Source organism: Myodes glareolus, chromosome 22 (genome assembly GCF_982192425.1).
Source record: "Myodes glareolus chromosome 22, mMyoGla1.1, whole genome shotgun sequence".
In the NCBI taxonomy this organism is placed as follows: domain Eukaryota; kingdom Metazoa; phylum Chordata; class Mammalia; order Rodentia; family Cricetidae; genus Myodes; species Myodes glareolus.
Genome location: NC_142047.1, coordinates 50,903,089 through 50,926,031, shown reverse-complemented (window position 1 = coordinate 50,926,031; position 22,943 = coordinate 50,903,089). Strand labels below are relative to the sequence as shown.

At 53.5% G+C, this 22,943-nt stretch overlaps 1 protein-coding gene across 1 annotated transcript in view; it reads right to left on the bottom strand.

Annotated features, from left to right (window-relative positions):
* Positions 1–4,803: 4,803 nt before the first annotated feature.
* Positions 4,804–22,943, bottom strand: part of Jph3 (junctophilin 3) — a 59,841-nt gene continuing 41,701 nt past the window's right edge. The window contains exons 3-5 of the mRNA XM_048437429.3: positions 14,358–14,482; positions 10,966–11,849; positions 4,804–6,501 (exon numbers count right to left, since the gene is read on the bottom strand). Of these exons, the coding sequence (XP_048293386.1) occupies positions 6,421–6,501; positions 10,966–11,849; positions 14,358–14,482 (1,090 nt within the window). The 3' untranslated portion in view covers positions 4,804–6,420. The remainder of the gene's footprint in view (positions 6,502–10,965; positions 11,850–14,357; positions 14,483–22,943) is intronic.

Sequence of the window (22,943 nt, the reverse complement as noted above, 5' to 3'; positions counted from 1 at the left end):
CTTCATCTCATCAGCCCTTTGCCACCTGGCATGGAGTGGGGGCTCCATTGCCCTGGGTCTAAGTAGCCCAACACACCAGTGCCTAGTCCACGGCTGAGGCAGGGAGAGAGAGAGTGCCTGGCCAGGCTGAACTCCATAGCGAGACTGATTGTAGACCATAGCTGGTGAAACAGAAAAGCTCTGAGGAACGGCTCCTTGTCGGGAACTCTGCTGCCTCTCCTGGGCTGCAGGTCCACAGGGTGAATGGGGTGCAAGGCTGAGTGCAAGAGGACAGAACCCACCATCAGCAGTGTGGTGCGAAGGGCACATCCAAGCACGCAGATCTCAGAACGGTCATGGCTCCACAGCCACTGCCACCATCTTTTGGGGATGTCCAGTATCACTGTGGCTACTGTGACCAGGGCAGAGTTAGGGTGTGTCCAGCCTGGCTGCTGGAGCACGGTCACCTGAAGTGCATGGCACCTGTGTCTTTTTGCCTCCTCTTGTCAGTAGTCTGTGGCCCCAGGTGGGTTTGGGGAGGTTTGGGAATGGTATCCCCAGGAGCAGCTGAGCAAGCCACCCACCCAGTTTATGCCCCTAGCTGAGGCTGGGGATCACTTAAAGGCCCTGGATCTTTTGAGGTTGGTAGAGTTGAATCATAGCAAAGGGAACCACCAAGCCGGCTGGATACCCTTTTTTTGTTGTTGTTGTTTTGTTTTTATGTTTTGAATGCAGGTTCTCACTATATAGATCTGGCTGTTCTGGAACTCACCAGTTAGATCAGGCTGGACTCACAGAGAGCCACCTGATTCTGTTTCCCTGGTGCTGGGATTAAAGGCATGTGTCACTACATTCGGCTGGAAACCCTTATTCTAAGTATGATTTTTTAAAAAATGGTTTGATAGTTATGTTTATTCTGACTTTTCCGAGTGAATTGCTACAGGGAAGATGTCAAGGCTAGAAGAAGCCTTCCTGCCAGAGCAACCAGTCTAGTCAGAAGTTAGCCTTGCACGTAGAACCCCCTTTCTGGTATGTAGGAAAGAGACACGGGTTTCCAGGGAGGGGCAGCTGGTCCTTTATATGAAGGAATGTTAGGTCAGTGTGCCGTCTGTCACTCAGATCCGTGTGCCAATGAACTAAGTGCTGCTGCTGTCATGGGTCAGTTGGCAACGTAGAGCAAAGCACTCCCCAAGGGACTGTCCCGTTTCTCCAGTGCACTCAGCATTTGGTCACACGGTCTGACTCAGTGTTCTGATCCAGTCGTGTCCTGTGGAAACCCAGGTAGCTGTCGGCACAGCGGTAGGCACAGTGGAGGGGTGGAGACAGCTGGAGCGTCCTTGAGCTTGACTATTGGTCTCAGGTGCCAGAAGCAGGACTCAGAGTCTCTGGGGCCTGTCCAGGATGAGGGAGATGGGTGCGCTGCTCTGATGGAGGAGGCTCAGGCTATAGGAGGGCTCAGCCCTGTCTTACCCTCTTTCTGCCCCCAAAGGTGGAGTGCTTTGTGAGTGATCCAGCACCCTGTGCTCCCACCTGGTGCTGGAACGAGGAGTTAACAGTATAGAACCTCCGGGCAGGGTGTTCTGTCGGGGGTCCTGTTCCAGGCTGCTAGGGACCGCACCTGGGGGGGGGGGCACGCTCAGAATGATTTGTAATGAAATGAGACGAGCTTCCTGTGGTCTCAAATGAGTTTATTAAGTAAAGGAGCAGAGACTTGTGATTCTTTAGTGTCCCTTGCTTCCGGTGTGAAATCTGATTGAAAGTTACATTCGTTAGAGAGGATTTGTTTCCAGTTTTTGATTAACCAAGTTGTTTCCAGCTGAGGCGGCCAAGGCCAGAACAGCCTTGCCCACAGAGCAGTTGCATTAGCGGGTGGTCTGCATGCAGCAAGAGAAAAGAGCAGAAAAGGGTAAAGCGGATGAAAACTGTTGCCTCAGTCACAAAAATGCATCTCCACCAGTGTCGTGGCCACGTGAAGCTCAGCACACAGTCCTCAGGTCACCTGGGTGGCTTTCCTTTCGGGAGTGCTGAATGGTGCAGTCAGCTGGCTAGAAGTTGGCCTGCTGGAAGGGAGGGCTGACCAGTGGGCAACAGCAGGCTCAGGAGTGCCAGCCCAGAGAGCCACTGTGTAGGAGGGTGTTGTCTCTGGACCTGCATCTACAGCATTACAGATACCTGGGCCCCGAGTGGGGCAGTGATCGGGCTGGCGGCGTTTGCCAGCCATTGGGTCTCATGGTTGGAGGAAGGAGTGATGCTGCATGCACCTGGTGCCACCCTGTGCCCTGAGTCCTCAGCCTCTACCCAGTGTCTGCCCACCCTCCCTGGATAGTAGTGGACTCAGAATGGCCTGCGGTGGGAGGGAGAGAACAGAGCCCCTTTGGTGGGCAGAGCTGAGTGTACCCCACAGTTTCTGCACAGTTCAGGGGAGGCTGCAACATGAAGGCTACTATGTATGCCTTTAGAACATGATTCTTAACAGCCTCAGACAGCACCCGTAGAGAGCTCTGGTGCTGGGATGACCTTCACCAAAGTTGAGTCAGGGTCACCAAGGTAGACAGAAAGCAGCGTGCTAGCAGGCAGTGTCAACAGGGCCAGCACCTAACGGAGACCCATCTGCAGCGGGGTGGGTTAGGACAAAGGGGCAGGATGAGTCAGCCGGAAGTGCTTACCCTACACATGGGTGTCTGCATCTTGATGTGCCGTCTGGGATGGATGTGAGGTAGATGTGTGTGGCCTTGCCTGTTCAGACAACCTTGGAAACCTTTGACCCGTGTCCCCACAGTCCAGCTCCTGTGGAATGTACCCACCTCCCACCTTGATGTAGTTCCAGTATTTATCTGAGGTTCGGTAAGGAACTAAGCATTTCAGCCTAGCCACACTGGGTGTGTGTGTGTGTGTGTGTGTGTGTGTGTGTGTGTGTGTGTGAAGAAGCAGACTCCAGAAGCAGTGCCTACTAGGGCTGGAGAGCGCTTGGCCACGTGAGGGCTGCCAGTGCCCTTGAAGGGCTTCCCTTCCTGCCACTATCTGCACCCTTGTTCTCATGCTGCCACGAAGGCCTCGTGTAGCTCCCCAGGGAGAGGGAGCTTGGGTCTTGTGGGCATGTTCCCAGAATTTACACTGGAATGCAGCTTAGCTGGTTTTGTTTGTAATTTCAACAAAGACAGCTATACCTTTTCTTTAAAGGCCAAGGTACATAGGACAGACAGTTCTTGGCACTTGGGGACATTTGATTGTCTTGGTGAGTGCTTGGCCTGCAGCTGACTTCAGTGAGACAACAGAGCTAAGGGCTCACAATCCCTTCTTCATCTGTATGCTAACTCACTGTTATGGTGAAGTAACGGTGCAGAGCCTGTGGCTGTCAGTCGCTCGCAAAGCGTGGAGACATGCTGGACTCTAGGAGGTACTTTGTGCTGAGCTTCCAGGACCGGAGGCTGCAATAGTGGGAAGACAAGAGCAGGAAGTAAAACTGAGCTTAAGCTGGAAGAGAGCAGAACGTCCCACATCGTCTTGAGGAAGGTTACAGGGGACAAAACAAACAGCTAAGAGACCCTTGAGCAGGGCAGGCGCAGATGTACGACAGGGCCTGCCTGCTGTCTGTGGAAGGGTTACTGCCTAGAACTGCCCAGCCATTCAAGGGCTGTGGGGGGCAACCAAGACTCACCCCAGAACCTCTCGTCTTCCTGAATGTTTATCTCTGATGCTCACTCTATAGACTCCAAGTAGTGTCTTCAGTCTCCCTGAGGGTGGCCCTGTGTTCTGTCTAAACTGGACCTGTTTGGCCAGTGAGCAGGAAGAAACTAGAACTGGGATGTGTGGCTGCGCTCTGCTTGCCCTGGGAACCGACCTGGCCAGAGGTAGCCATGGCTGTGCTTCCTGGGAGCAGTGTGCATGGGGAGGAGCCTGGTGTCGGGTGTTTGTCAGTAGTTGGGCTCAAAGCAGAAACTCATGGAAATCAATCTGCTCTCTGTGCTCCCCGAGATCCTGTGTGTGACTCTTGCATTGTGGGTGCTGTGTGGAATTTCTGACCATCACCATCATGACTGGTTATCCTGGGCTCTGTGCTGTTGCCTGGTCTGTGACATTGGGACTCCTAGAACTTAGTATTGTGATGTCTAGACTCATCCATGTACCCCATATGTGCCAGCATGAGCCTTCAGTGTGCAGGACTCAATGCTCCCCAGCCGTACAGCCATGCTATAGGCACCAAGGACCTTGGGTGTCTTCTGCCTCTTCCAGGAAGGATTTCTCATCATTCTGGAAGTGTGTTTGTCTTCGGAGACTGAGCTGGATCTTAGTTAAAACCCATCACATGCTGTGTACCCTGGGAGCCAGAGCGACATGCTGTTCTGTCCCCACCAGCCACCTTCCTCCTCTTGCTCAACATGCTGCATCCACTCTGCCTTCATGGAGGAGTGGGCTCTGCACAGATGGGAGAACAGTAGCCTTAGGTGTCTCCTTCACTGCAGGGCAGCTTGCTAGAGCCCCCAGAACCCAGTGTGCGTCTTGGGCTCCATCACCTCTGCCTAGAATCCACCAGGACTAGAGAAGTGATTTTGCTGCATGTACTGCAGGCTGCCAGAGGAGTGCCAGGCTGTGGATTGGGTTCTGTGGTAACATTAGTCACAGCGGATGTGTGGATGAGTGCTGTGCCTTGGGAAAGCCTCTTAGGCACGTGCGGGCTGTGCATCTGCCAGGGTGGCGTGAGTGACCATGCCACCTTCATGAGTCGGCACCCCTCTGGGCCATGCGGCTCCTGGCATGCACACTGGGCCCCTCACCTCAGCAGACAGAATTACGATTCACATAGTCCAGTAGGGACGGCTCTCGTGGCTGCAAAGAGCAGGAATCTTTATTTGGTTCACGCCAGATCTGCAGCAACCTCTTGATATTAAAAAAAGTGAATGGAAAAGTAAGCTGTACAAAAAGATGGAACCCTTTAGAAACACCAGAAATGCATCAGGGCCCCTGCTGAGCCTCTCTCCCCCCACCCCCACTCGATCCCTGACCCCTGATCCACACCAGCCTGGAAGAAGGGACAGGCAGTGGCTAGGGAACAGGGTGGATAACGGAAACAATAAAGCTGAGTGTCGCTGGAACATGCTCTAATCTGTAGTTTATTTCTGGTTAAAAATATAGCAATCCAGTGCACTGTAGTAAAGAAATCTGCTCGAAAGGTAGCAGAGAACAGCTGAACACGAGCAAAGCAAGGCAGAGTCCATAAGACAGACGGGCTGCACCCAAGAAGACTGACGGAGCCGCGGGTACCAGTCGAGCTGGCATCCCTTGTTCGTTTGTTTGGATGAGGGAACAACCCTGGTAGAGAAGGCAGAGACATGAGGAACCTGTTGTTTGACTGAAACAAGTTACATTGTACATCCGGGAGTGCTGGGTATGCAACAGTCTCCAGGACATTCAAGCCACTGGCTTCAACCACATTCCTGTCCCGGGACCAGACTCGCTCTGGAGTAGCACTGAGGCATCTGGAGGGAATATGCATATCTGTCGGGGTAGTCGAGGCAGGCACAGTGCAAAGATGTGAGACCCCGTGGAGGTCAGTGAGAGGTGACGTCCTCCATGGGGCGTCACTGCCAGGGACACGGAAGCCTGAATATACATCCTGCATACTAGGTGCAAAACGCCACATGCTCAGCCCAGGCGTGCTGTCAGGCTGTCCGGGGCATGTGGGCCATAGCCCCTTGGCATCAGGGCTTAGATGTGCCTGGCCAGATCGGGGTTAGCCCTGGACGTCTGCAGCATGGCCTCCCTGGGTCTGGAGGGAGCATGGCTGGACAGGGCCAACAGTGAGTGAGCAGAGGACAGCAGGGGAACAGACTTTGCCGTAAGACTCAGTGTGGGGAGGCAGCCTCCTTAAGAGGGCCGTGGGGCAGTGCCGAGAAGAGGGATCATGGTCTGTTGTGGGAAGAAGAGCAGGGGCTTCCCTCTCCCTCCACAGGTACGCAGCACACAGACTCCATGGAGACAGAGGCCAGGACACCCTGTCCCTGGGCCCGGGCCTACACTCCCAGCAGCTACTCCAGACAGGAGGGCAGAGCCACTCGCTTTCGACAGCTGCACTACCTTGCTGCCCTCCCCCTCCCCCGGCTAGACGGGCACCCTGGTGAAGGTGCCCCCTCTCACACCTTCCACACCCGGCAGGAAACACGAAGAAGATCCCCGGGACCCTTTTCACACCACGCTGGAGGGATGGCATGCCGGCCTCCTCCTGCCATGCCACACAGCATCGTGTTATACAAGCAAAGAATTTTGGCTAAAATCCAAAAAACATTACCCAGAAAAAAAGGCATACTGTGAGTGATACCCAGTCATGTTGTTCTTCCGTGGAAAGACAGGAGTCATGGGGCTGTCTGAGTCAAGATTCCCCTTTTTGTTTTGCTTTTAACGTCCCTTTTGTACATCATTGCTTCCGTGGTCACAACAATCTCGTCAGATGAAAAAGTTGATAAACAAAATGGCGACTCCAATGTTGAGCAGGATCACCATGACGACCAAGATGGGAGCTGAGCCCTGGAACAGAGGAGACAGGTGAGAGCGATGCCAATGCGGGGCCTCCTTCCACACTGGTGCCTGAATGGGAGTCGCCCACAGCTGTGGCAGAGAAGGCTCACCCTCCTGCAGGGCTGCTCACTGGTACCCTTGCTGTCTACACTGATCTTTCTCGTGAACCTAGCGGGAAGCTCTCCAAGGGGTCACCTGGAATCTTCACCTGCTCTTCACCTATGTGTAGGCCTACTTGTTGCCTACAGTACCTAGTTTCCCCCAGCATTTCCTGAAGCCTTTAGCTCCGCCTTTCTCAGTGTGGCTCACTGTCACCCCCATCACAGCCATTGCCTGACCGGCTGCCTGCTCCTGCACCCTGCCTCCACTGGCCCATCCTAGAGGAGGCTTTGCCTCTGCCCTGGACAGCCAGCAGTTGAGAGAGAGGCACATTAGCCAGCACTGCAGAAGTCTCAGCCAAGCCTGCTTGTATGAGGCCAGCACATCTGGCCCCACCCTCCAGCTCCGCAGTTCATCCTCTGAGTAGACCAGTACCCAGCCTGCTGACCACACAAGCACCTTCTAGCTCACATCCTAGACCCACGAGACTCCACACAAAAGGGGTGTGCTCCTTGCCTGCCAGAGACATTGGCTTAGAATAGACCAAGGAGTTTGCTCAACTAGACCGTAGGCTTCGGGGTGCTTTCCCCCTTCTTGCTGGACAGCCTAGAGGGAACTCACTCTTGATTCTCCTGGCTCAGCCTTTTGAATTCTGGGTTTACAGGTGTATGCCACATGGCTGGCCAAGGAGAAGGTTTCTTAAATACCTATGTTTGACTTTGTGATGTTAATGATTACATTAGACAAGTGCTTTACACTACTGAACTACTTCAAAAAAAAAAAAAAAAAAAAAGCAAGGGCTTTTAAAAATTTCCCTGGGGAACCAGGCAAAGGTGGCGCACGCCTTTAACCCCAGCACAGAGGCAGGTAGGCAGGCGGATCTCTGAGTTCTAGGCCAGCATGGTCACGGTGTGAATTCCAGGACAGGCTCCAAAGCTACACAGAGAAACTGTCTCAAAAAAAAAAAAAATCCAAGTATTTGGTAGTGGCATTTCATTTGTATTTTAATAAATAAAGCTTGCCCGAGGATCAGAGAGTAAAGCAGCCATACTGGCCAGGCTTACAAACCAGGCCATAGTGACACACACCTTTAATCCCAGTAGCCCCACTAGCTTGCTATAGAAACCAGGTAGTAGTGGTGCACGTCCTTGATCAGAGAACTAGGGAGGATTATAAAACGGGAGGAGACAGCTCTGACACACAGTCTCATTCTGAGATTCTGGAGGCAGGATTGCCATTTCGGACTGAGGTCAAGGTAAGAGCCAGTGGCTGGCTGTTTTACTTTTTTGGCTTTCAAGTTGAACCCCAATTTTTGTCTCTGGGTTTTTTATTAATCATGTAACAATAGTTAGTCCTGCCTGGGTCCAGCACCCAGCAACCCAGCCCATTGTCCTGTTATCACCTTGCTGAAGACTGGCTGGAGACCCAGGCTCTGTGTGGCAGGAGGGGACAAGGAGGTTTGCCTCCAGGGCCTTTTTTTTTTTTTTTTTTTTTTTTTTACTAGGGTAGAGTCACCTTTGAACTCTAGTGTTTTTATGACAAGTACTTACATGACATCTTGCCTGAGTGAGCCTTTCAAGGAAGTGGAAAAGGCCTTAACATTAGAGTTGGCCAAGGGTAGGCCCTGCCTCGATGCCAGCCCGCTGCTCCACACCCTTCTGGGATGTTTAGTCGAGCCCCAGGCCCAAAGGTATATCACAGGGCAGAGGTGAAGGATAGCTCTGGGACCAGGCCATACTCGTCAACAAAGTGAACTGACCACCAGGAGTCATCTGTAGTTTCTCCCAGGAATGGTAAGTCTAGGTCAGGTGACTCGTATTCTACCCATCACTTCAGAGGAGTGTGAGGCTTCTAAGGTCTTGGAAGGTGGAGAGAGGACCACAGAGAGTTCACCAGGGCCAGGAACTTTATGAGCCAGAGCCCTGGGTCTCTCCTACCCATTCGCCACTGCCAAACAACTTGAAGGAAGTGGTGATGCTACCAATCAGAAGCCACCTTCCCAGACCAGAACACAGGATGGGCCATACAGTACAGAGCCATGCACTAGGAGGGGACATCTAGGTCTTGAGATGCCTGACAACCAACCTCCCAGAGACCACTCCTGGTCACCACTGACACATTCACCTTCCATCTGCCTTGCCTAACCTCCCTTCAGGCCCATAGGACAGCGTGGCACCTACAGAGACCCAGCCTACTTTCTAAGGAAGTTGGAACCACAGAATGGGCTGGAGTTCTTTCTTCAATTTCTGTCCTCGGAGTATGGGTGACCTCGGGCAGTGAAAGAATGTCCCAGGTCACTCATCCCAGCTGGAAGCCCTAGGGTAAAGGGACCCTGCACTGTAAGCCTCTGGCTCTCCCACCCAACACTTAAGGCCAGCCTGTGGCTAGTCCCTGAGTTTTGCATATCTAGGGAACTCTGGGTACTTATTTTGGTTGTGCATGTGTATGTGCATTGTGTGGATGTTCGTGCGTGTGCATGTATGCATGAACATACATGTGTGTATGCATGGGTGAACATGTATTCACATGCATATGGAAGTCAGAGGACAATCCCAGGTTTCTTCAGGAGCCTCGCACCTCATTCTACTTGGACATAGGCACTCACTGGCTTGGAGCTCACCAAGTGGGCTAGCCTGGCTGACCTCAGAGGATCTGCCTGTCTCTATTGTCCCCAGTGCTGGGGTTATAAAGCATGTGCCACTGTGGCTGATGTTTTAAAAAACAAAACAGAAAAAACATGGTTCCAGAGATCAAACTCATGCCCTGAGGCTCACGCAGCATCTCCCATGCTGTGCTCCCTCTAAAGACAGCAGTATTATGTAGCCCAGGCTGGTGCTCCTCCGTAGCAAGTTCCGGAATGCTGAGGTTATGGGTGTGGCTAAAACTTCGTTTTTTCCTGTTCAGTGGTGCTGGGGCCTGAACTTAGGCCGTATGTACACTGGGCAAATGCACTCTACCATTGAGATACATTCCGAGCCAGAGGCTCTGTCTTGAAGCACCCAAAAAAGCCGACACGGTGATGTGGGCTAAATATAGAACTACTCCTGAACCTCCCACCCCCTGCCCACTGCTGTGCTGCTCCTGAAATAGCCACACACTCCGCATGCGCACAACTGCACAGCCGGCTGTGTGCCGGCAGGGTGAGGCCCAAGCTAGTGCTGTGGTTCCAGCAGCAACCAGAGCAGAGGAGAGTCTTAGAATCGCACCTGTGAGAAAGACAGTTAATCGGTGACTTCAAGGAGAATCGAGGGCCACAGATAACACCTCGCCTGGGGCAAGTGACTGCTGGGGCTGTCAGATGAAACCGCAGCATCCCCAGGTCCCTTAAGAGGGACACCGACCCCTGCTGCAGCAGCAACGCGAACCCTGCAGAGGGTCCCTCTGAGCCTCTGTGTGGACCCATAAAAATACATCCCATAGAGCACTCCTGTGGGGAGCGCCTTTGCAACCTCTGCACACACAGCCAGATACTCAGAAACCCAGTTTGTCACATAAAGCCCAGGCACTGGAGGGTGGTCATCTGTGCCACAGCAGGTAAATGGGGCCCTGTTCGCTGAGGCCACTGGTGCACAGGGCACCAGGCTTCTGTGTTGCCATCATCCCTCCCATGCCTTCTGTTACAGAGCCAGCGGTGGGCTTAGCGATCCCAGGAGGCCCCGTAAATGTCCCATCCTCTCTGGCCCATCCTAGGGCAGGGAAAGAAGACGAGGGGGTGTTTGGCCAGGCAAAAAGTTGTTCTTGGGGTTCAGTGAAGGGAACTCGTTTGGGAGTCTGACCTATATGTAACTCATGGGATATGGATAAACCTCCAAAGGTCATGGGGCCCAGGAACCTCAACGCTATGGCTTCCTAACAACCTCCTACTGCTTGGGTAAATACAGGCCTACAGAAGGGGAGACCTGAGGGCCTGGCTGTAGGGCAGGCTTGCAGGGTTCCATCCCACTGTCCCACGTGTAAATCATCTTCTTAGGAGCTGGACCCTAACCAGTTTTGGCATCTGGCACACATGGAATATTCTCGGGGAAGAAAAGATGTCTGGACAGAGCGTCCTATTCTAGCCCAGGTCCAGAGAACAGGCCGCCACCAACAGCAGAAGGTCTGAACAAGTCAGGGGCAGGATGCCATCCCAGGCAGACCCATTCCTCTCCAGGAGCTTTCCAGCGCCCACACTGCTCCTAAAGGGTCGATCCCAGGAGGAGCCTTCTCAAAGTAGACGAAAGCAAGTGACCCCTATGACAGAGTATCTCTGCTACCTGTAGATGCCCACACTAGCTGCACCCCAATCCCTGGACAGGACATGCACACAAAGCAGAGTGACCAGGAGGCGGCCCTGGGTCCCACTGCCTCTGTCCTGCGAAGGCGGGCAGCACTTACCGTACTGGACTTGAGCTCGTCCCCTGTCTCCTCATCAGACTCGAGTGCAACAGGCAGGGACTTCTGGGGTGGGGAGAAGGTCAAATCCCAGCGCAGCAGACGGGGCTCGGACCGGTCCCCTAGCCGCAGGCTCTCTAGTTTCTGCACCGTGGGCTCTGCAGAGGAGGCTGGCCTGAGGTTCTCCTTATTTTGGGACTTGGACCTCAGTCTCTGCAGCCCAAAGCCCCGGTCCTCGGAGCGCCGGTCTCCCCCAGCACCCCGACTGTGACGCCGTCTCTGGGAGTGCGTGTCCTGTGGACAGGCGTCCATCCTTAGCAAGGGCTTCATCTCCAGCTTGTAGTTGCTCAGCTGCTCCTCGTCTGGCTCTGACAGTTTGGGGCCCCCAGAACAGGGATTGCCTGCCCGGTGGTGAGAAGTCCACGAGAACGTGGTGGGGGACTCCGTCCGCCGCTCCCGGGGCTTGGGGTTCCCAGGCTGCTTGTGGCCCGAGCCCCGGGTGCGGAAGTCCTCAGTGGGCTGGCCGCTGCGCAGGGCACCACTGCGGACACCCCTAGAGGCCCCAGCCTTCTCCTCGCCCCAGCTGTTGCGGGCATAGTCCCCTCCGCGGCCCTCAAGGAGCATCTGGATGTCCCCGCTTCGCTCCTCATCTACGGAGACCTGCCTGGAGAAGTGGGCCATCTTGTTCCTGGAGGCAGGAGCTGGCGGAGGGGTGGCCGTGGGGCTGGCGGGAAAGCTCTGCAGGGGGCTGTCGTCGGGGGTCAGATCAGAAGGGGTAGTGCCCTTGCGGTACAGCTCAGGGCTCTCCTGCTGCAGGGGTGTCCCGGTGGAGAGCACCTCGATGTCATCGCAGGACATCTGGTGCTTTGGCCTCTGGTACTCAAGCCCTTGGGTGGGAGACAAAAGTACACGGGGTTACACAGAGCCCATTGCAGGAAGGCCTTGTGCCAGTGTGGATTGGGTCGTCCAGCAAAGACACCTGGCAGGACCTTAGAGCCTGGGCACTTCTTGTCACCAGAGTCCCTTGGCTGGACATCAGGGACCTGGAAAGTCAGGGCAGGAGCCTGCAGGTGGCCCTGTGGCCTTCCTCACAAGGGTGAGGCCGCCTGCCCATTAGACCAGCACCTCAGAGGGAAGCTCGTGCCTGACTGCCAGTGCCACAGAGGTCATTTTCAGTTAAAATTAGCTGCGAAGCATGTGCTGTCCCTGGAAGACCATTACGAAGACCAAGAAGGAACCTGCAGCAGCCGCGACATAATCCCAGAGCCTTCTCTCCAGCCTGTGTCCTGGGTACATAGATACGCAGGCTTTAGGGATGGGTATCGTGGGTTCTGCTCTGATTCATCCTGTACCCCCCTTCCATCTCATTGGCCTCAGGCAGTCTCGGACTGGTTAGCAGGGTCTTCTCCAAGCAGCCAGCCCATAGGAGGGTAGCCTTCTGCCCCAAAGCACTTTGGTAATGTTTTTAGAACCAGAGGCAGCCATAGCTTGTGAAACAAGACCCCTTGGGAATGTCAGTTCTTCCACCATCTTCACAAGACCTCAGGCAGTCAGAAACTTTTTCTTTGTATGAGAAAGCTTCCTTGCTAGCCTTGAGGACCAGGTAGGGGACTCAGCACCCAGTCCCTTCTAGCATGGACCCCACTGGGCCAATAATGTATTCTAGGAAATGCCCTGATGGGCAAGTGGCTCCCAGAAGGGATTTAAGGGCGCCTGGCTGTCACACAAGGCTGGAGAGGTAAGGCCATGGCAGCCTCCCAGGCAGCAGGCATGGCCAGAGACCACAGGGAGCAACAGCCAGGAAGGGGTCCTGCATCGGCCAAGTCCATGGTCTGGTCCCATCCCAGTAAGGGGCAGCTGAGGTACTGCGAGTTGAGGCCTCCCTCATAGATGTTTCTCAAGGAGGCTGGACAGAGTCAGTCGATCTCAGCCGAGGCCTCCCTGGCAGAAGAAGCACCCTGGACCTACCAGCTGAGTGCTCTGAGGCCCCCATACACAAGAATAAAGAGACATATCTGGTTCAGCTGGGGTCAGGGCTGACTTCTGTGGGCTTTGCCTAGGCTTCTCAGAGCATCCAGTGGACAAACCCCTAGGTCATCATTCCACACACAAGCGCCTCAGACAGTATTGCCCTCCCTCCAACCAAAGCTCCTTGGAGGAGTACAGTAGAACCCCAGGAAGGAATCAGCAACATTCAGGGCCAGGGCCTGGGGACCCATGGGAATTATTAGCATGTTTGTCCATCTACATATTCTACACGTGGACCACCTGTCTTGGAGGTCAGTCAGGTGCCTAGCAGTCCAAATGTGGGCGTGTGGCCCGCCGACTTAGACAAGAGCCACCTCAGTCTCGGGTGGCAGGTCCTCCACTGGGGACCGTGGCCTTTTCTGACTTTTTCTTTAAGCTGGGAGCAGCTGGATGAGAAGACTATGCAGGGCGTTGATGGCCACCTCCCCCTCTACATCAGAAACACCTGAAAGAGGAGGTGGTGGTCACAGCTGGGTACCAGAGTGGGTCCTGGGCAGAGCCGCAGGCCGAGTGGACAGCAAGACTCATTTGACCTAGCTAGGCCCAGTGCCTCTATGTGAGCTTTGCCCCTCAGCCTGGACCCAAAAGCCTCTTCATGACTGTGTGAGAACACAGATGGGCTTGGCACACCTGAGTCCCTAGCCTCCCTCTTCTTTCTATTCTGACCCTTAGTATACAGGAGCTGGGAGCAGACAAGAGGGACCGTGACCTCAACCCTGCCTTCAGGCTCATTGGGATGAGGATGCTTCCCAGTGAAGTGGAGAGATGTACCGTAGAGCTTTGTGTTCTGGGGGTGGGTGCGTACAACACAACCCCTGGGGCAGCTGACTGTCCCACCCCGGAGGCTCTGCGCCTCCACGTAGTGTTCACACAGCTCCCAGACCGGAAGGGCGGTAACTTCCAAAGGAAGCTCCTACTCGTTAGATTCTCTAACCTGGAAGCCACCGGCCGCAAGTGAATGTCTGTACTTCAGCGAGTGCACATGACAATTAAATAAAACTCAGCACAGAGGAGGAGGAGGCAAGAGGGTTGCGATGGGCCAGCCAGGGCTACAGAATAAAATCTTGTACTAGAAACAAGCAACAATAATTGCTGAATGAGACTAGAGTCAGCCCCCCAGCCGCCCTTGCTACAGTGGGAACAAAGCCACCACTGCAGATGGCTATAGAATACAACACCAGGGACCCAGAAGAGGGGCAGCAGTGTCCACACATGTAGAGGGCTTGGAATCAAGACACTGACATCCACACACACCCACGTGTTTGCTGAATCGGCTTTAGCAAGGGTGTCACAATCAGCCCCAGGTGGCACCAGGAGCCACTGCCCAGGCCCTGCCCCTCAGAGCCACTGGCTCAGGCAGAACTCACCGTTTTCCCTGTGCTGGAAGGAAGGCGAGAACTCTTTGGCAGTGATCCTGGCGATCCGCGCTTCCTCCTGGGCTTTTTGAGCGGCCGTGAGTGCTGCCTCAGCCTTGGCCCGGGAGTGGGAGGTCCTGGGGGAGACAGGAGGCAAAGGGTGAGCATCGAGCGGAGGCTCAGAAGGGACCCTGTGTCTACCCTTGGATCCTGTTCATTCATTAATTCACTCAACAAACATCGCTGGCACCAACCAACCAGCCTTTGTGCAGCAGCCTCTGGAGATGGGGTGGCGTATTTCTTTTTTATTTTTTACTTTATGTATATGGGTGCCTTTGGCTGTGTGTGTGTGTGTGTGTGTGTGTGTGTGTGTGTGTGTGTGTGTGTAGTGTATAGCGAGGGCACCGGATCCTCTAGGGCTGGAGTTGCAGGCACCTGTGAATCATGAGGGTGCTGGGAATTGAACCTGGCTCCTCTGCCAAGGGCAGCCAGTGCTCTCACCATCAAGCTACCCCTACATCCCACTTTTTAAAATATTGTATTTTTACATGTGTGTATAAGTGTGTCTGTGTCTGTGAGTACATGGTACATGTTGGGGAGGGTCCCTGGAGGACAGAACAGGGTGTCAGATCCCTGGGGCTGCAGGTAGCTGTGAACTGAGAGACATGGGTGCTGGGAATAGAACTCAGGTCTACTGGAAGGGACAGGACACATTCTTAAGCCGTCCTAGAATATGTTACTTTAAAAAAAAAGATTTATTTATTTATTATGTATACAGTGTTCTGTCTGTATGTATGCTTGCTGACCAGAAGAGGGCACCAGGTCTCATTACAGATGACTGTGACCCACCATGTGGTTGCTGGGAATTGAACTCAGGACCTCTGGAAGAGCAGTCAGTGCTCTTAACTTCTGAGCCATCTCTCCAGCCTGAATATGTTACTTTTATCAATGAACACGCCACACTGTGGAAAGCTAAGCTGGGCAACCCCTGTCTCAGAGTAGAAGTGGTAACAGGTCACCATTGAGTCCATGCGACATGAACCGTTTCCTCCCGCTCCAGGGTCCAGGGGTGGGGAAGCCCCTGTTGTGGGGATGGAGGACCAGGACACTGCGGGTGGAGGACCAGGACCTGTATCTACTCCTCCAGCTCTGCTATGCTCTGCTGAGTCCCACAGGGCCACCCTGTCCTTGTAAGAGCAGAGGCTGGAATTCCAAGGCAGAATGGAGAGCTCCTCGTCAGCTCCTCCTTCCTCCCAGCATTCTGACTCTAGGGCTGGATCAGGCCACACATGAATACCACCTCCCCAACACTGGACACAGTGGTCCCCAGTCCCTGGGATAAAAGTGGCATTCTCCTCACAGGTCTCCTGCCTGTGGTCCAGTAACCGCCGGAGCAAGCATAGAGGACAACAGCTTTCAATCAGAGTTAACTTTCTTCCAGTTCTGAGGCTGGATGTCCAAAGTTAGGATGCTATCGGGGAAGACCCGCACAGACAGTACCTTCTGGCTGTGTCCTTGAAAAGAGAGAAGGTCTCCTCATGCTTTGTCCTAACACTGTTCTGGATGGCCCCACCCCAGTAATCTCATCATCTCCCAGAGATGGGCGCCCAGAACGAATGCATGGAAGACCGCGCTTCATCACGCAGCTCTGGGGACGATCTCTGTTCAGCAGCCGGGCTCCCATGTCTTACACACAGCACCTGTGCCTTGGAGCCTCCAAGCTAACTCCCGAAACACTCAAAATGTTTGCAGCTTGACGCTTCATTTTTTAAATGGTTATATTAGAAGAAAATGTGCTACCCAGACACAGACGTGGAAGGCCAAGCCATGAATATGTGTCCAAGGGAAGCAGGCTACCGGGACGCCTGATCCAGCCCATAGGTTCTCCTCTAATGTGACTCCCCAAGCATTACGACCTCCTGCTCTCTGCCATACACCAAGGAGTCCATGCAAGGGGCCAAGAAAATCCACCATGCTAAAATGTAGTGTTAATAAAATTCTATTCTGGGCTGGAGAGATGGCTCAGTGGTTAAGAGCATTGCCTGCTCTTCCAAAGGTCCTGAGTTCAATGCCCAGCAACCACATGGTGGCTCACAGCCATCTATAATGGGGTCTGGTGCCCTCTTCTGGCCTGCAGGCATACACGCAGACAGAATATTGTATACATAATAAATAAATATTTTTTAAAAATTTCTATTCCTTGAAGCACTTTGGTTCCTAGAAGTGGGAAAAAACGATTGTTTCTCAACAGAGCCATGACCTCATGTCTCATGGAACATAAGAAAACTACACCTTCTAGAATATTCCTTGGGTATCTGGTATTTGTCATTACAACTGAGAAGGACCCACTAATATAGTATAATACAATATAGTAATATAGCATAATATAATAGCCAACACCTGATTTATTACTGACAATGGACCAGCTGAGGACTCACAGCTGCTGGCTTCAGGACTCTTCTGCAGAAACTGCCCAGGGACCTTGGAGGACAGCCTATGTCCCCTAGCTAGGGTCCCCTTCTATCCTGTTCTGTGATCCCAACATAGCTCGTGGCACTCTGGAATGATCTCCCTGAGAATCTGCAACCTTGGAAACTGTCCCAAATTCTCTGCCAGGTTCTCCAGCTCCCACAGAGGGTCTGCAGTGCCCCAGAGCAGAGCAACACAGCCCAGACAGAGCAGCTGCTGAGTTGAAATGTCCTGGGGAGCAGGGGAGAGTGCCTACCCCCAAGGCCCACAGAAGGCAGCTAGGATGCGGGGCTCGCTCTGCACAGGTGCAATGTTGGCACTCGCAACACAGCTCCATTCACCCTTCTGGGCTCACAGTGCTCCGCTGGTGATGGTCGGTTTCCTGACATCCCTTTGGGGCTGTGATTGGTTCCCACATCCTCACTTAGTAAAAACACCATTAATTCACCAACACCGTGTGAATATTTACATATGGATGTCACACACACATAAAAAGAATATACTGTGCCAACCCCAAAATAAAATCAATTGAGACGAGCACCGGGTAGCAAAGACTCCACCCCACGCGGCAAAGGGTAATTTTAAATAAGACTCGTGGGACCTGGCCCTGAGCAAGTACTCTAGGGGACAGCAACCTCCAAAGGGGATTCCCACTGTCTGAATTCATGCCTATGAGGTAGGGCTGCAGTGTCAGGATAGGATGCTCTCAAGCTGTGAGGGGCTCTCCTGTACCCAACATCACTTGCTGGTTCCTATGCATGGTTGTACCCACATTTCCTCCTGCATGGGTGCCCTGTGTATGGGCATAGTTGTACCTGTAGCCCTCTTCATAGGCTCAGACACCCAGAGACGAGCTAGCAACTTAAAACCCAAAGCAACTGAGAGGCAACTAATTGTGATCTAGGACTCATGAACCCCACCTGGATATAGAGGAAACCAAGATTGACAAGAAGCCAGGGAGGGCCAGTCATCTGACAGATAGGGCCGGTGAGGAGCTAGCTGCAGGCAGCAGGTGGGGTGGGGATCGAGGGAAAGCCTTGGAACTGAGGGGCAGCCAGCAGGCGATGCCGGACTCAGGCCATTGAAGGACCAGTTGTAGGGCTGTGCAAGCTGGATGTTGCTCGCATTCCTATCACACAAAACATGTACGACGCTGAGGCAGGAGGATCACCGGGTTACATGGGTGACTCTCTCTTAGAAAGAAAAAAGGAAAAGAGTGGATGACCAGGAGACCCAGGCCAACCGAAAGATGCAAACCCTTTGATTCCACAGCACAGTGTTTCAATAAGGCCTCTGACCCTCCCCTAAAGGCATCTTCGGAGCGTATGCTGGGCGCCCAGGACACACATGTGATCAGTCAGACCACTGAAGGTTATGCAGACCACAAAGGAAGCCATCCAGTGTCACGAGAAAAACATGCCTCTCCTCTCCTCTCCTCTGGCCAGACACATCATGGATGCTTGGACACTGGAGTCAGATCCTGGGAGGGCCAGGCAGGCTTTTGGGGACCACAGCAGCTGTGTGTGTGTGTGTGTGTGTGTGTGTGTGTTTGTGTGTTTGTGTGTGTGTGTGTTTATGAAAGCAGGAGGAAGGGCTCTTATTCTGTAGCCCAGGCTAGCCTCAAATTCCTAACCCTCCTACCTCAGTGTTACAACTGCTTGGCTTACACAGGGATACCGCAATGCTGGGCTAACAGGGGTGCGCCTGCCATGCTCTGAGACAGAAGGCCTTTTGTTCCTGCTGCCTGCCTAGGGCCAGTGTTAGAGAAGCAGGGTAGAGAGAAGCACCAAAGAGACAGGACAGCTAGGTCTCCTGAGGGTCAGGAGCCAGAGTGAGCTTCTGGAGAAAGGCACTCGAGTTCCAAAGCCTTCTATCTCCCCCTTGTGTTGGCACTTCTGTTTTTCTATAATAAGTGCCTCCTCCCCCAGATCATAGGAACCCTATCTTCTCTGGCCAGCGCCTCACTCTATCTCTTGTTCTGTATCTACACCTGGTCTGGGCTGGCAGGAGAAGGAGGGCAAAGGGTCACAGGCACCCCAGCTCCCCTCCTCTGTCCCTTCACCCGTCTGGGATCTCACAGAATGGTGCATGGTGGCAACTGTGTATGCTCGTACCACAGGCCAGGCCAGCTGTGTGTATACTCCTGACCCCTCCACTGCCCACAGCAGCACTGCTAATCTCTACCAGACTCAGGTGCTCACATGCCCTCGGGTCATTCTCAGCAATGGCAACAGATGCTGGGGTCCCTCCAGATATGGTCCCCAGACTCCACTGGATCTCAGGGAGGTTTGTACCTGTCGAGGCTCTGGCTCTTCTTCCTTCCTGAAAATCCACGCCATCACCCATGTGCATGTCTGCCACTGGCCCAGCCTATTACCCCCTCATGAAAACCTGTGTCAGGTCTCCTCCCACAACCCAAGGCCTTTAGTACCCTAGAGCTGAGATATAGACCCTCTGTGTGCAGCCTCACACACTCTGAACAGGCTGCTCTGAACGTCTGTCCCCACAAATCAGCACTCGTCAGAGGGACAACGACAGTGCTGGGCACAGACAAACGCAGGATGCAGGCAGGGCCACACTGGGGCAGACTCCATCCCACGTGAGGCCAGCTGAGTCTGATGGTCCTCTTCGCCTCCTACCCTGCCCCTCGCTTGCTTCGCTTTGTTTGTTTCATTTCTTAAGACAGGTGTCACTCTGTAGCTCAGGCAGAGCTTGAATTCATAATTCTCCTGCCTCAGCCTCCCTAGCTTAGTGTCATCCTGAGCTTTCACTACACTGTAAATGTGGCTCTGCTTCCTTCTTCTTCTTCTTCTTCTTCTTCTTCTTCTTCTTCTTCTTCTTCTTCTTCTTCTTCTTCTTCTTCTTCTCCTTCTCCTTCTCCTTCTCCTTCTCCTTCTCCTTCTTCTTCTTCCTCCTTCTCTCCTCCTCCTCCTCTTCTTCTCCTTCTTCTTCTTCTTTTTTTTTTTTTGAGACAGGGTTTCTCTGTAGCTTTGAAGCCTGTCCTAGAACTCTCTGTAGACCAGACTGGCCTCGAACTTAGAGAGATGCGGCTTTTCTTTACACTTCTAAGAACAACTTTACACTTCAAAGGTCAAGTGTGTGAGAATAGGTTGGGTCATAGCCTTAGCAGACATATTATAGTCCTGTCCCAGGTTATGTGTGACTGTGACTCTATTCAGGGAGGGTAAGGTTATCAGGATGGGCCCTAATCCAGTACACTGGCCCAGAGAGAAAACCTGAACATAGACAGAGGGAGAGCTCCATGAAGTCAACTGACCTGCTGCCATCTTAGAAAAGGATGGAGGCAGGACCAGCCTTCCATGGAGCCAACCCTTTCACCTTCATCGCAGACTCCTGTTCCCAGCATGATGGAAGAGTCAGGGCCCAAGCTGGTAGTGCTTCAAGATGACAGCCCTGGGAAAGAGTGTGAGACAGATCTGTATCCACACATGGTCCCCCTGAAGTCACTGCTTGTGGTGAAGTAATATGTGGTCCTGGATACTTAGCCAAGAAGAGAACCCCACTCCCTCCCCAGAAGCCAGACTCCCAGAGACTCTGTTGGGAGTGCCCAACCCTGCAGCAAGTTTCTCTCTCTGGGCTACAGTTGTCAAGGCAACCCCACCTCCTCCAGGGAGGCTGCTAGGGAGGGACTGTACCCAGACAGGGTGCCTGCAGGCCCTGCCCCCACACAGGTACCCACTAGGGACGGGCGCCATATGCTTAGGCATCTGACTCTCAGGACAGCCCTCAGAGACTGGACCAGGGCTTGTCAGGCCCTGTGAACAGGCCAGTGCTTCTTGGTGTTTATCCTGACAGGTATGGGGTCTCTGGGCGGTGCTGACGCCAGGCACTGTGCACAGGAATGATGGAGCTGTTCTCATGTCACACCCAAGGGGACTCAGGCTGGCTCTGTTCTCCAGAAACTGCTCAGCCACTCTGCCAATTGTGCTGCAGACTTCTGTGGTGCTCCTAGACACAAGGCTTGGGACACTTTCAGGGCCAGGGCCAGGGCCAGGGACCAGGTGGCACACCCACTACAGTCATGGTTCCTCAGGAACTGGCCGCTTGTGGTGCTCACACATGGGAATTAGAAGGAATGTCTGCTACACCCTGCCTGCCAGGGACCACAAGAAGAGGCTGATAAAGACCCAGCAGCCCCCAACAGAGGCTGGGGTTTCCCAGGCACCCCTACTTCACCTCATTGCCCCCCTCCCTCTGTGACAGTCACAGGACATGGTGGCTTGTCTGAACTTATCTTTCATACACAGTCTTGCTAAGTGGCCTTTCCAGACTTTAAACATGGTCTTCCTGTCTAAATCTGTGGGCCTGTGCACCATGCCTGGATGCAGCCACTGAGTGTTCATGCAAAGGTCAGAGTATGGTCACCAAGGTGCCTGTGGGCTTTCCTTACAGCAAAGAAAGTCTTCGCATACGGCAGTCAGTGTCAGAGCCACTGTTTCTGCCAGGGGCTTGCTCCACATCCAGGGGAGATGGTAGGCCTTCACAGGTGTGCATTCACACAGAGAACCCTCGTGGCCACAGCCCTCCACAGTGTGTACGCTCACACAGAGAACCCTCCTGACCACAGCCCTCCACAGTGTGTACGCTCACACAGAGAACCCTCCTGACCACAGCCCTCCACAGTGTGTACGCTCACACAGAGAACCCTCCTGACCACAGCCCTCCACAGTGTGTACGCTCACACAGAGAACCCTCCTGACCACAGCCCTCCACAGTGTGTACACTCACACAGAGAACCCTCCTGACCACAGCCCTCCACAGTGTGTACGCTCACACAGAGAGCCCTCCTGGCCACAGCCCTCCACAGTGTGTACACTCACACAGAGAGCCCTCCTTACACAACACAGTACAAAGTGCATATACACACACAGTCATCCTGATCACAGCCCTCCACAGTGTGACTATGGGTGGAGCCCTGGCAGGCTGAGGTCAGTACATGGCCACTCTGCCGTGGAAGGGGCTGCAGTTTCCAGGACGTTTGTCCTCAGCTATAGAACGGGTACAGAGAGGGGTCTCCGTGGGAACAGAGCCTGGAGTGGGGCCTGCTGCTCCACTGTGGATGTTCTCGGGGCTCACTTTTTGTAGTGGCATTTCATTTGTATTTTAATAAATAGAGCTTGCCTGAGGATCAGTAAAGTACAACAGCCTTACAGACTAGGCCGCAGTGACACACACCTTTAGTTCCAGTCGCCACACTAGCTTGCCATAGGAAACAGGCAGTAGTGGTGTAAACTCTTAATTCCACCCTAGAGAGGATTATAAGATGAGAGGAGACAGCCCTCATTCTGAGATTCTTGGAGGCAGGATCGCCATTTTCAAACTGAGGTCGAGGTGAGAGCCAGTGGCTGGCTGCTTTGCTTTCCTAGACTTTAGTTGAACCCCAATTTCTGTCTCTGAGTTTTTATTAATCGTGCATCAACTTTTGAGTGATGTCACAGAGCCCTGGCCTATTTGCCCTGACATGCCATGTTCATTCAACAATCAGATTCAAAGGTGCTGGGTACGTTCTGGGGTGTGCAGTCTACCCCACAGTCCAGTTTCACCTTCTCTTGATGCCCCCCCAAGCAGCCGCACACACCCAGCTTCAGCTCCTGGCAACAGCTGACCTGCATCCTTTTAGGTCTTTCTGGAGAAATCAAGGAGTCGGGGCACAGGGAGGGGGGCTGGTGTTGGCAGCATCTGTATGAGGTGAGGTAGGCTGGGGTAGGGGTGGGGGGAGGCTCAGAGCATAGCAATCTGGGGACAGAACAGTTACCTACCAGCCTCTTTAAGGTCAGCAGTGACTTGGGGGACAGGGCCAACGTGGCACCTCTCCCCCTGCTCCCCACAGCACCAGGGGCCACCACCCTTACTTTTCTCAAAGGTTCCTCTCTAAGTGGGAGGAAACTCTCTGCTGGAAGGAAGAAGGAAGGAAGGAAGGAAGGAAGGAAGGAAGGAAGGAAGGAAGGAAGGAAGGAAAGAAAGAAAGAAAGGCATTTAGTGACACCTTTAATTTCAGAACTCAGGACACAGGCAGGTGGATCTCTGTGAGTTCAAGGTCAGCCTGGTCTACAGAGTGAGTTCCAGGACAGCCAGAGTTACACAGAGAAACCCACCTAGGGGGAAAAG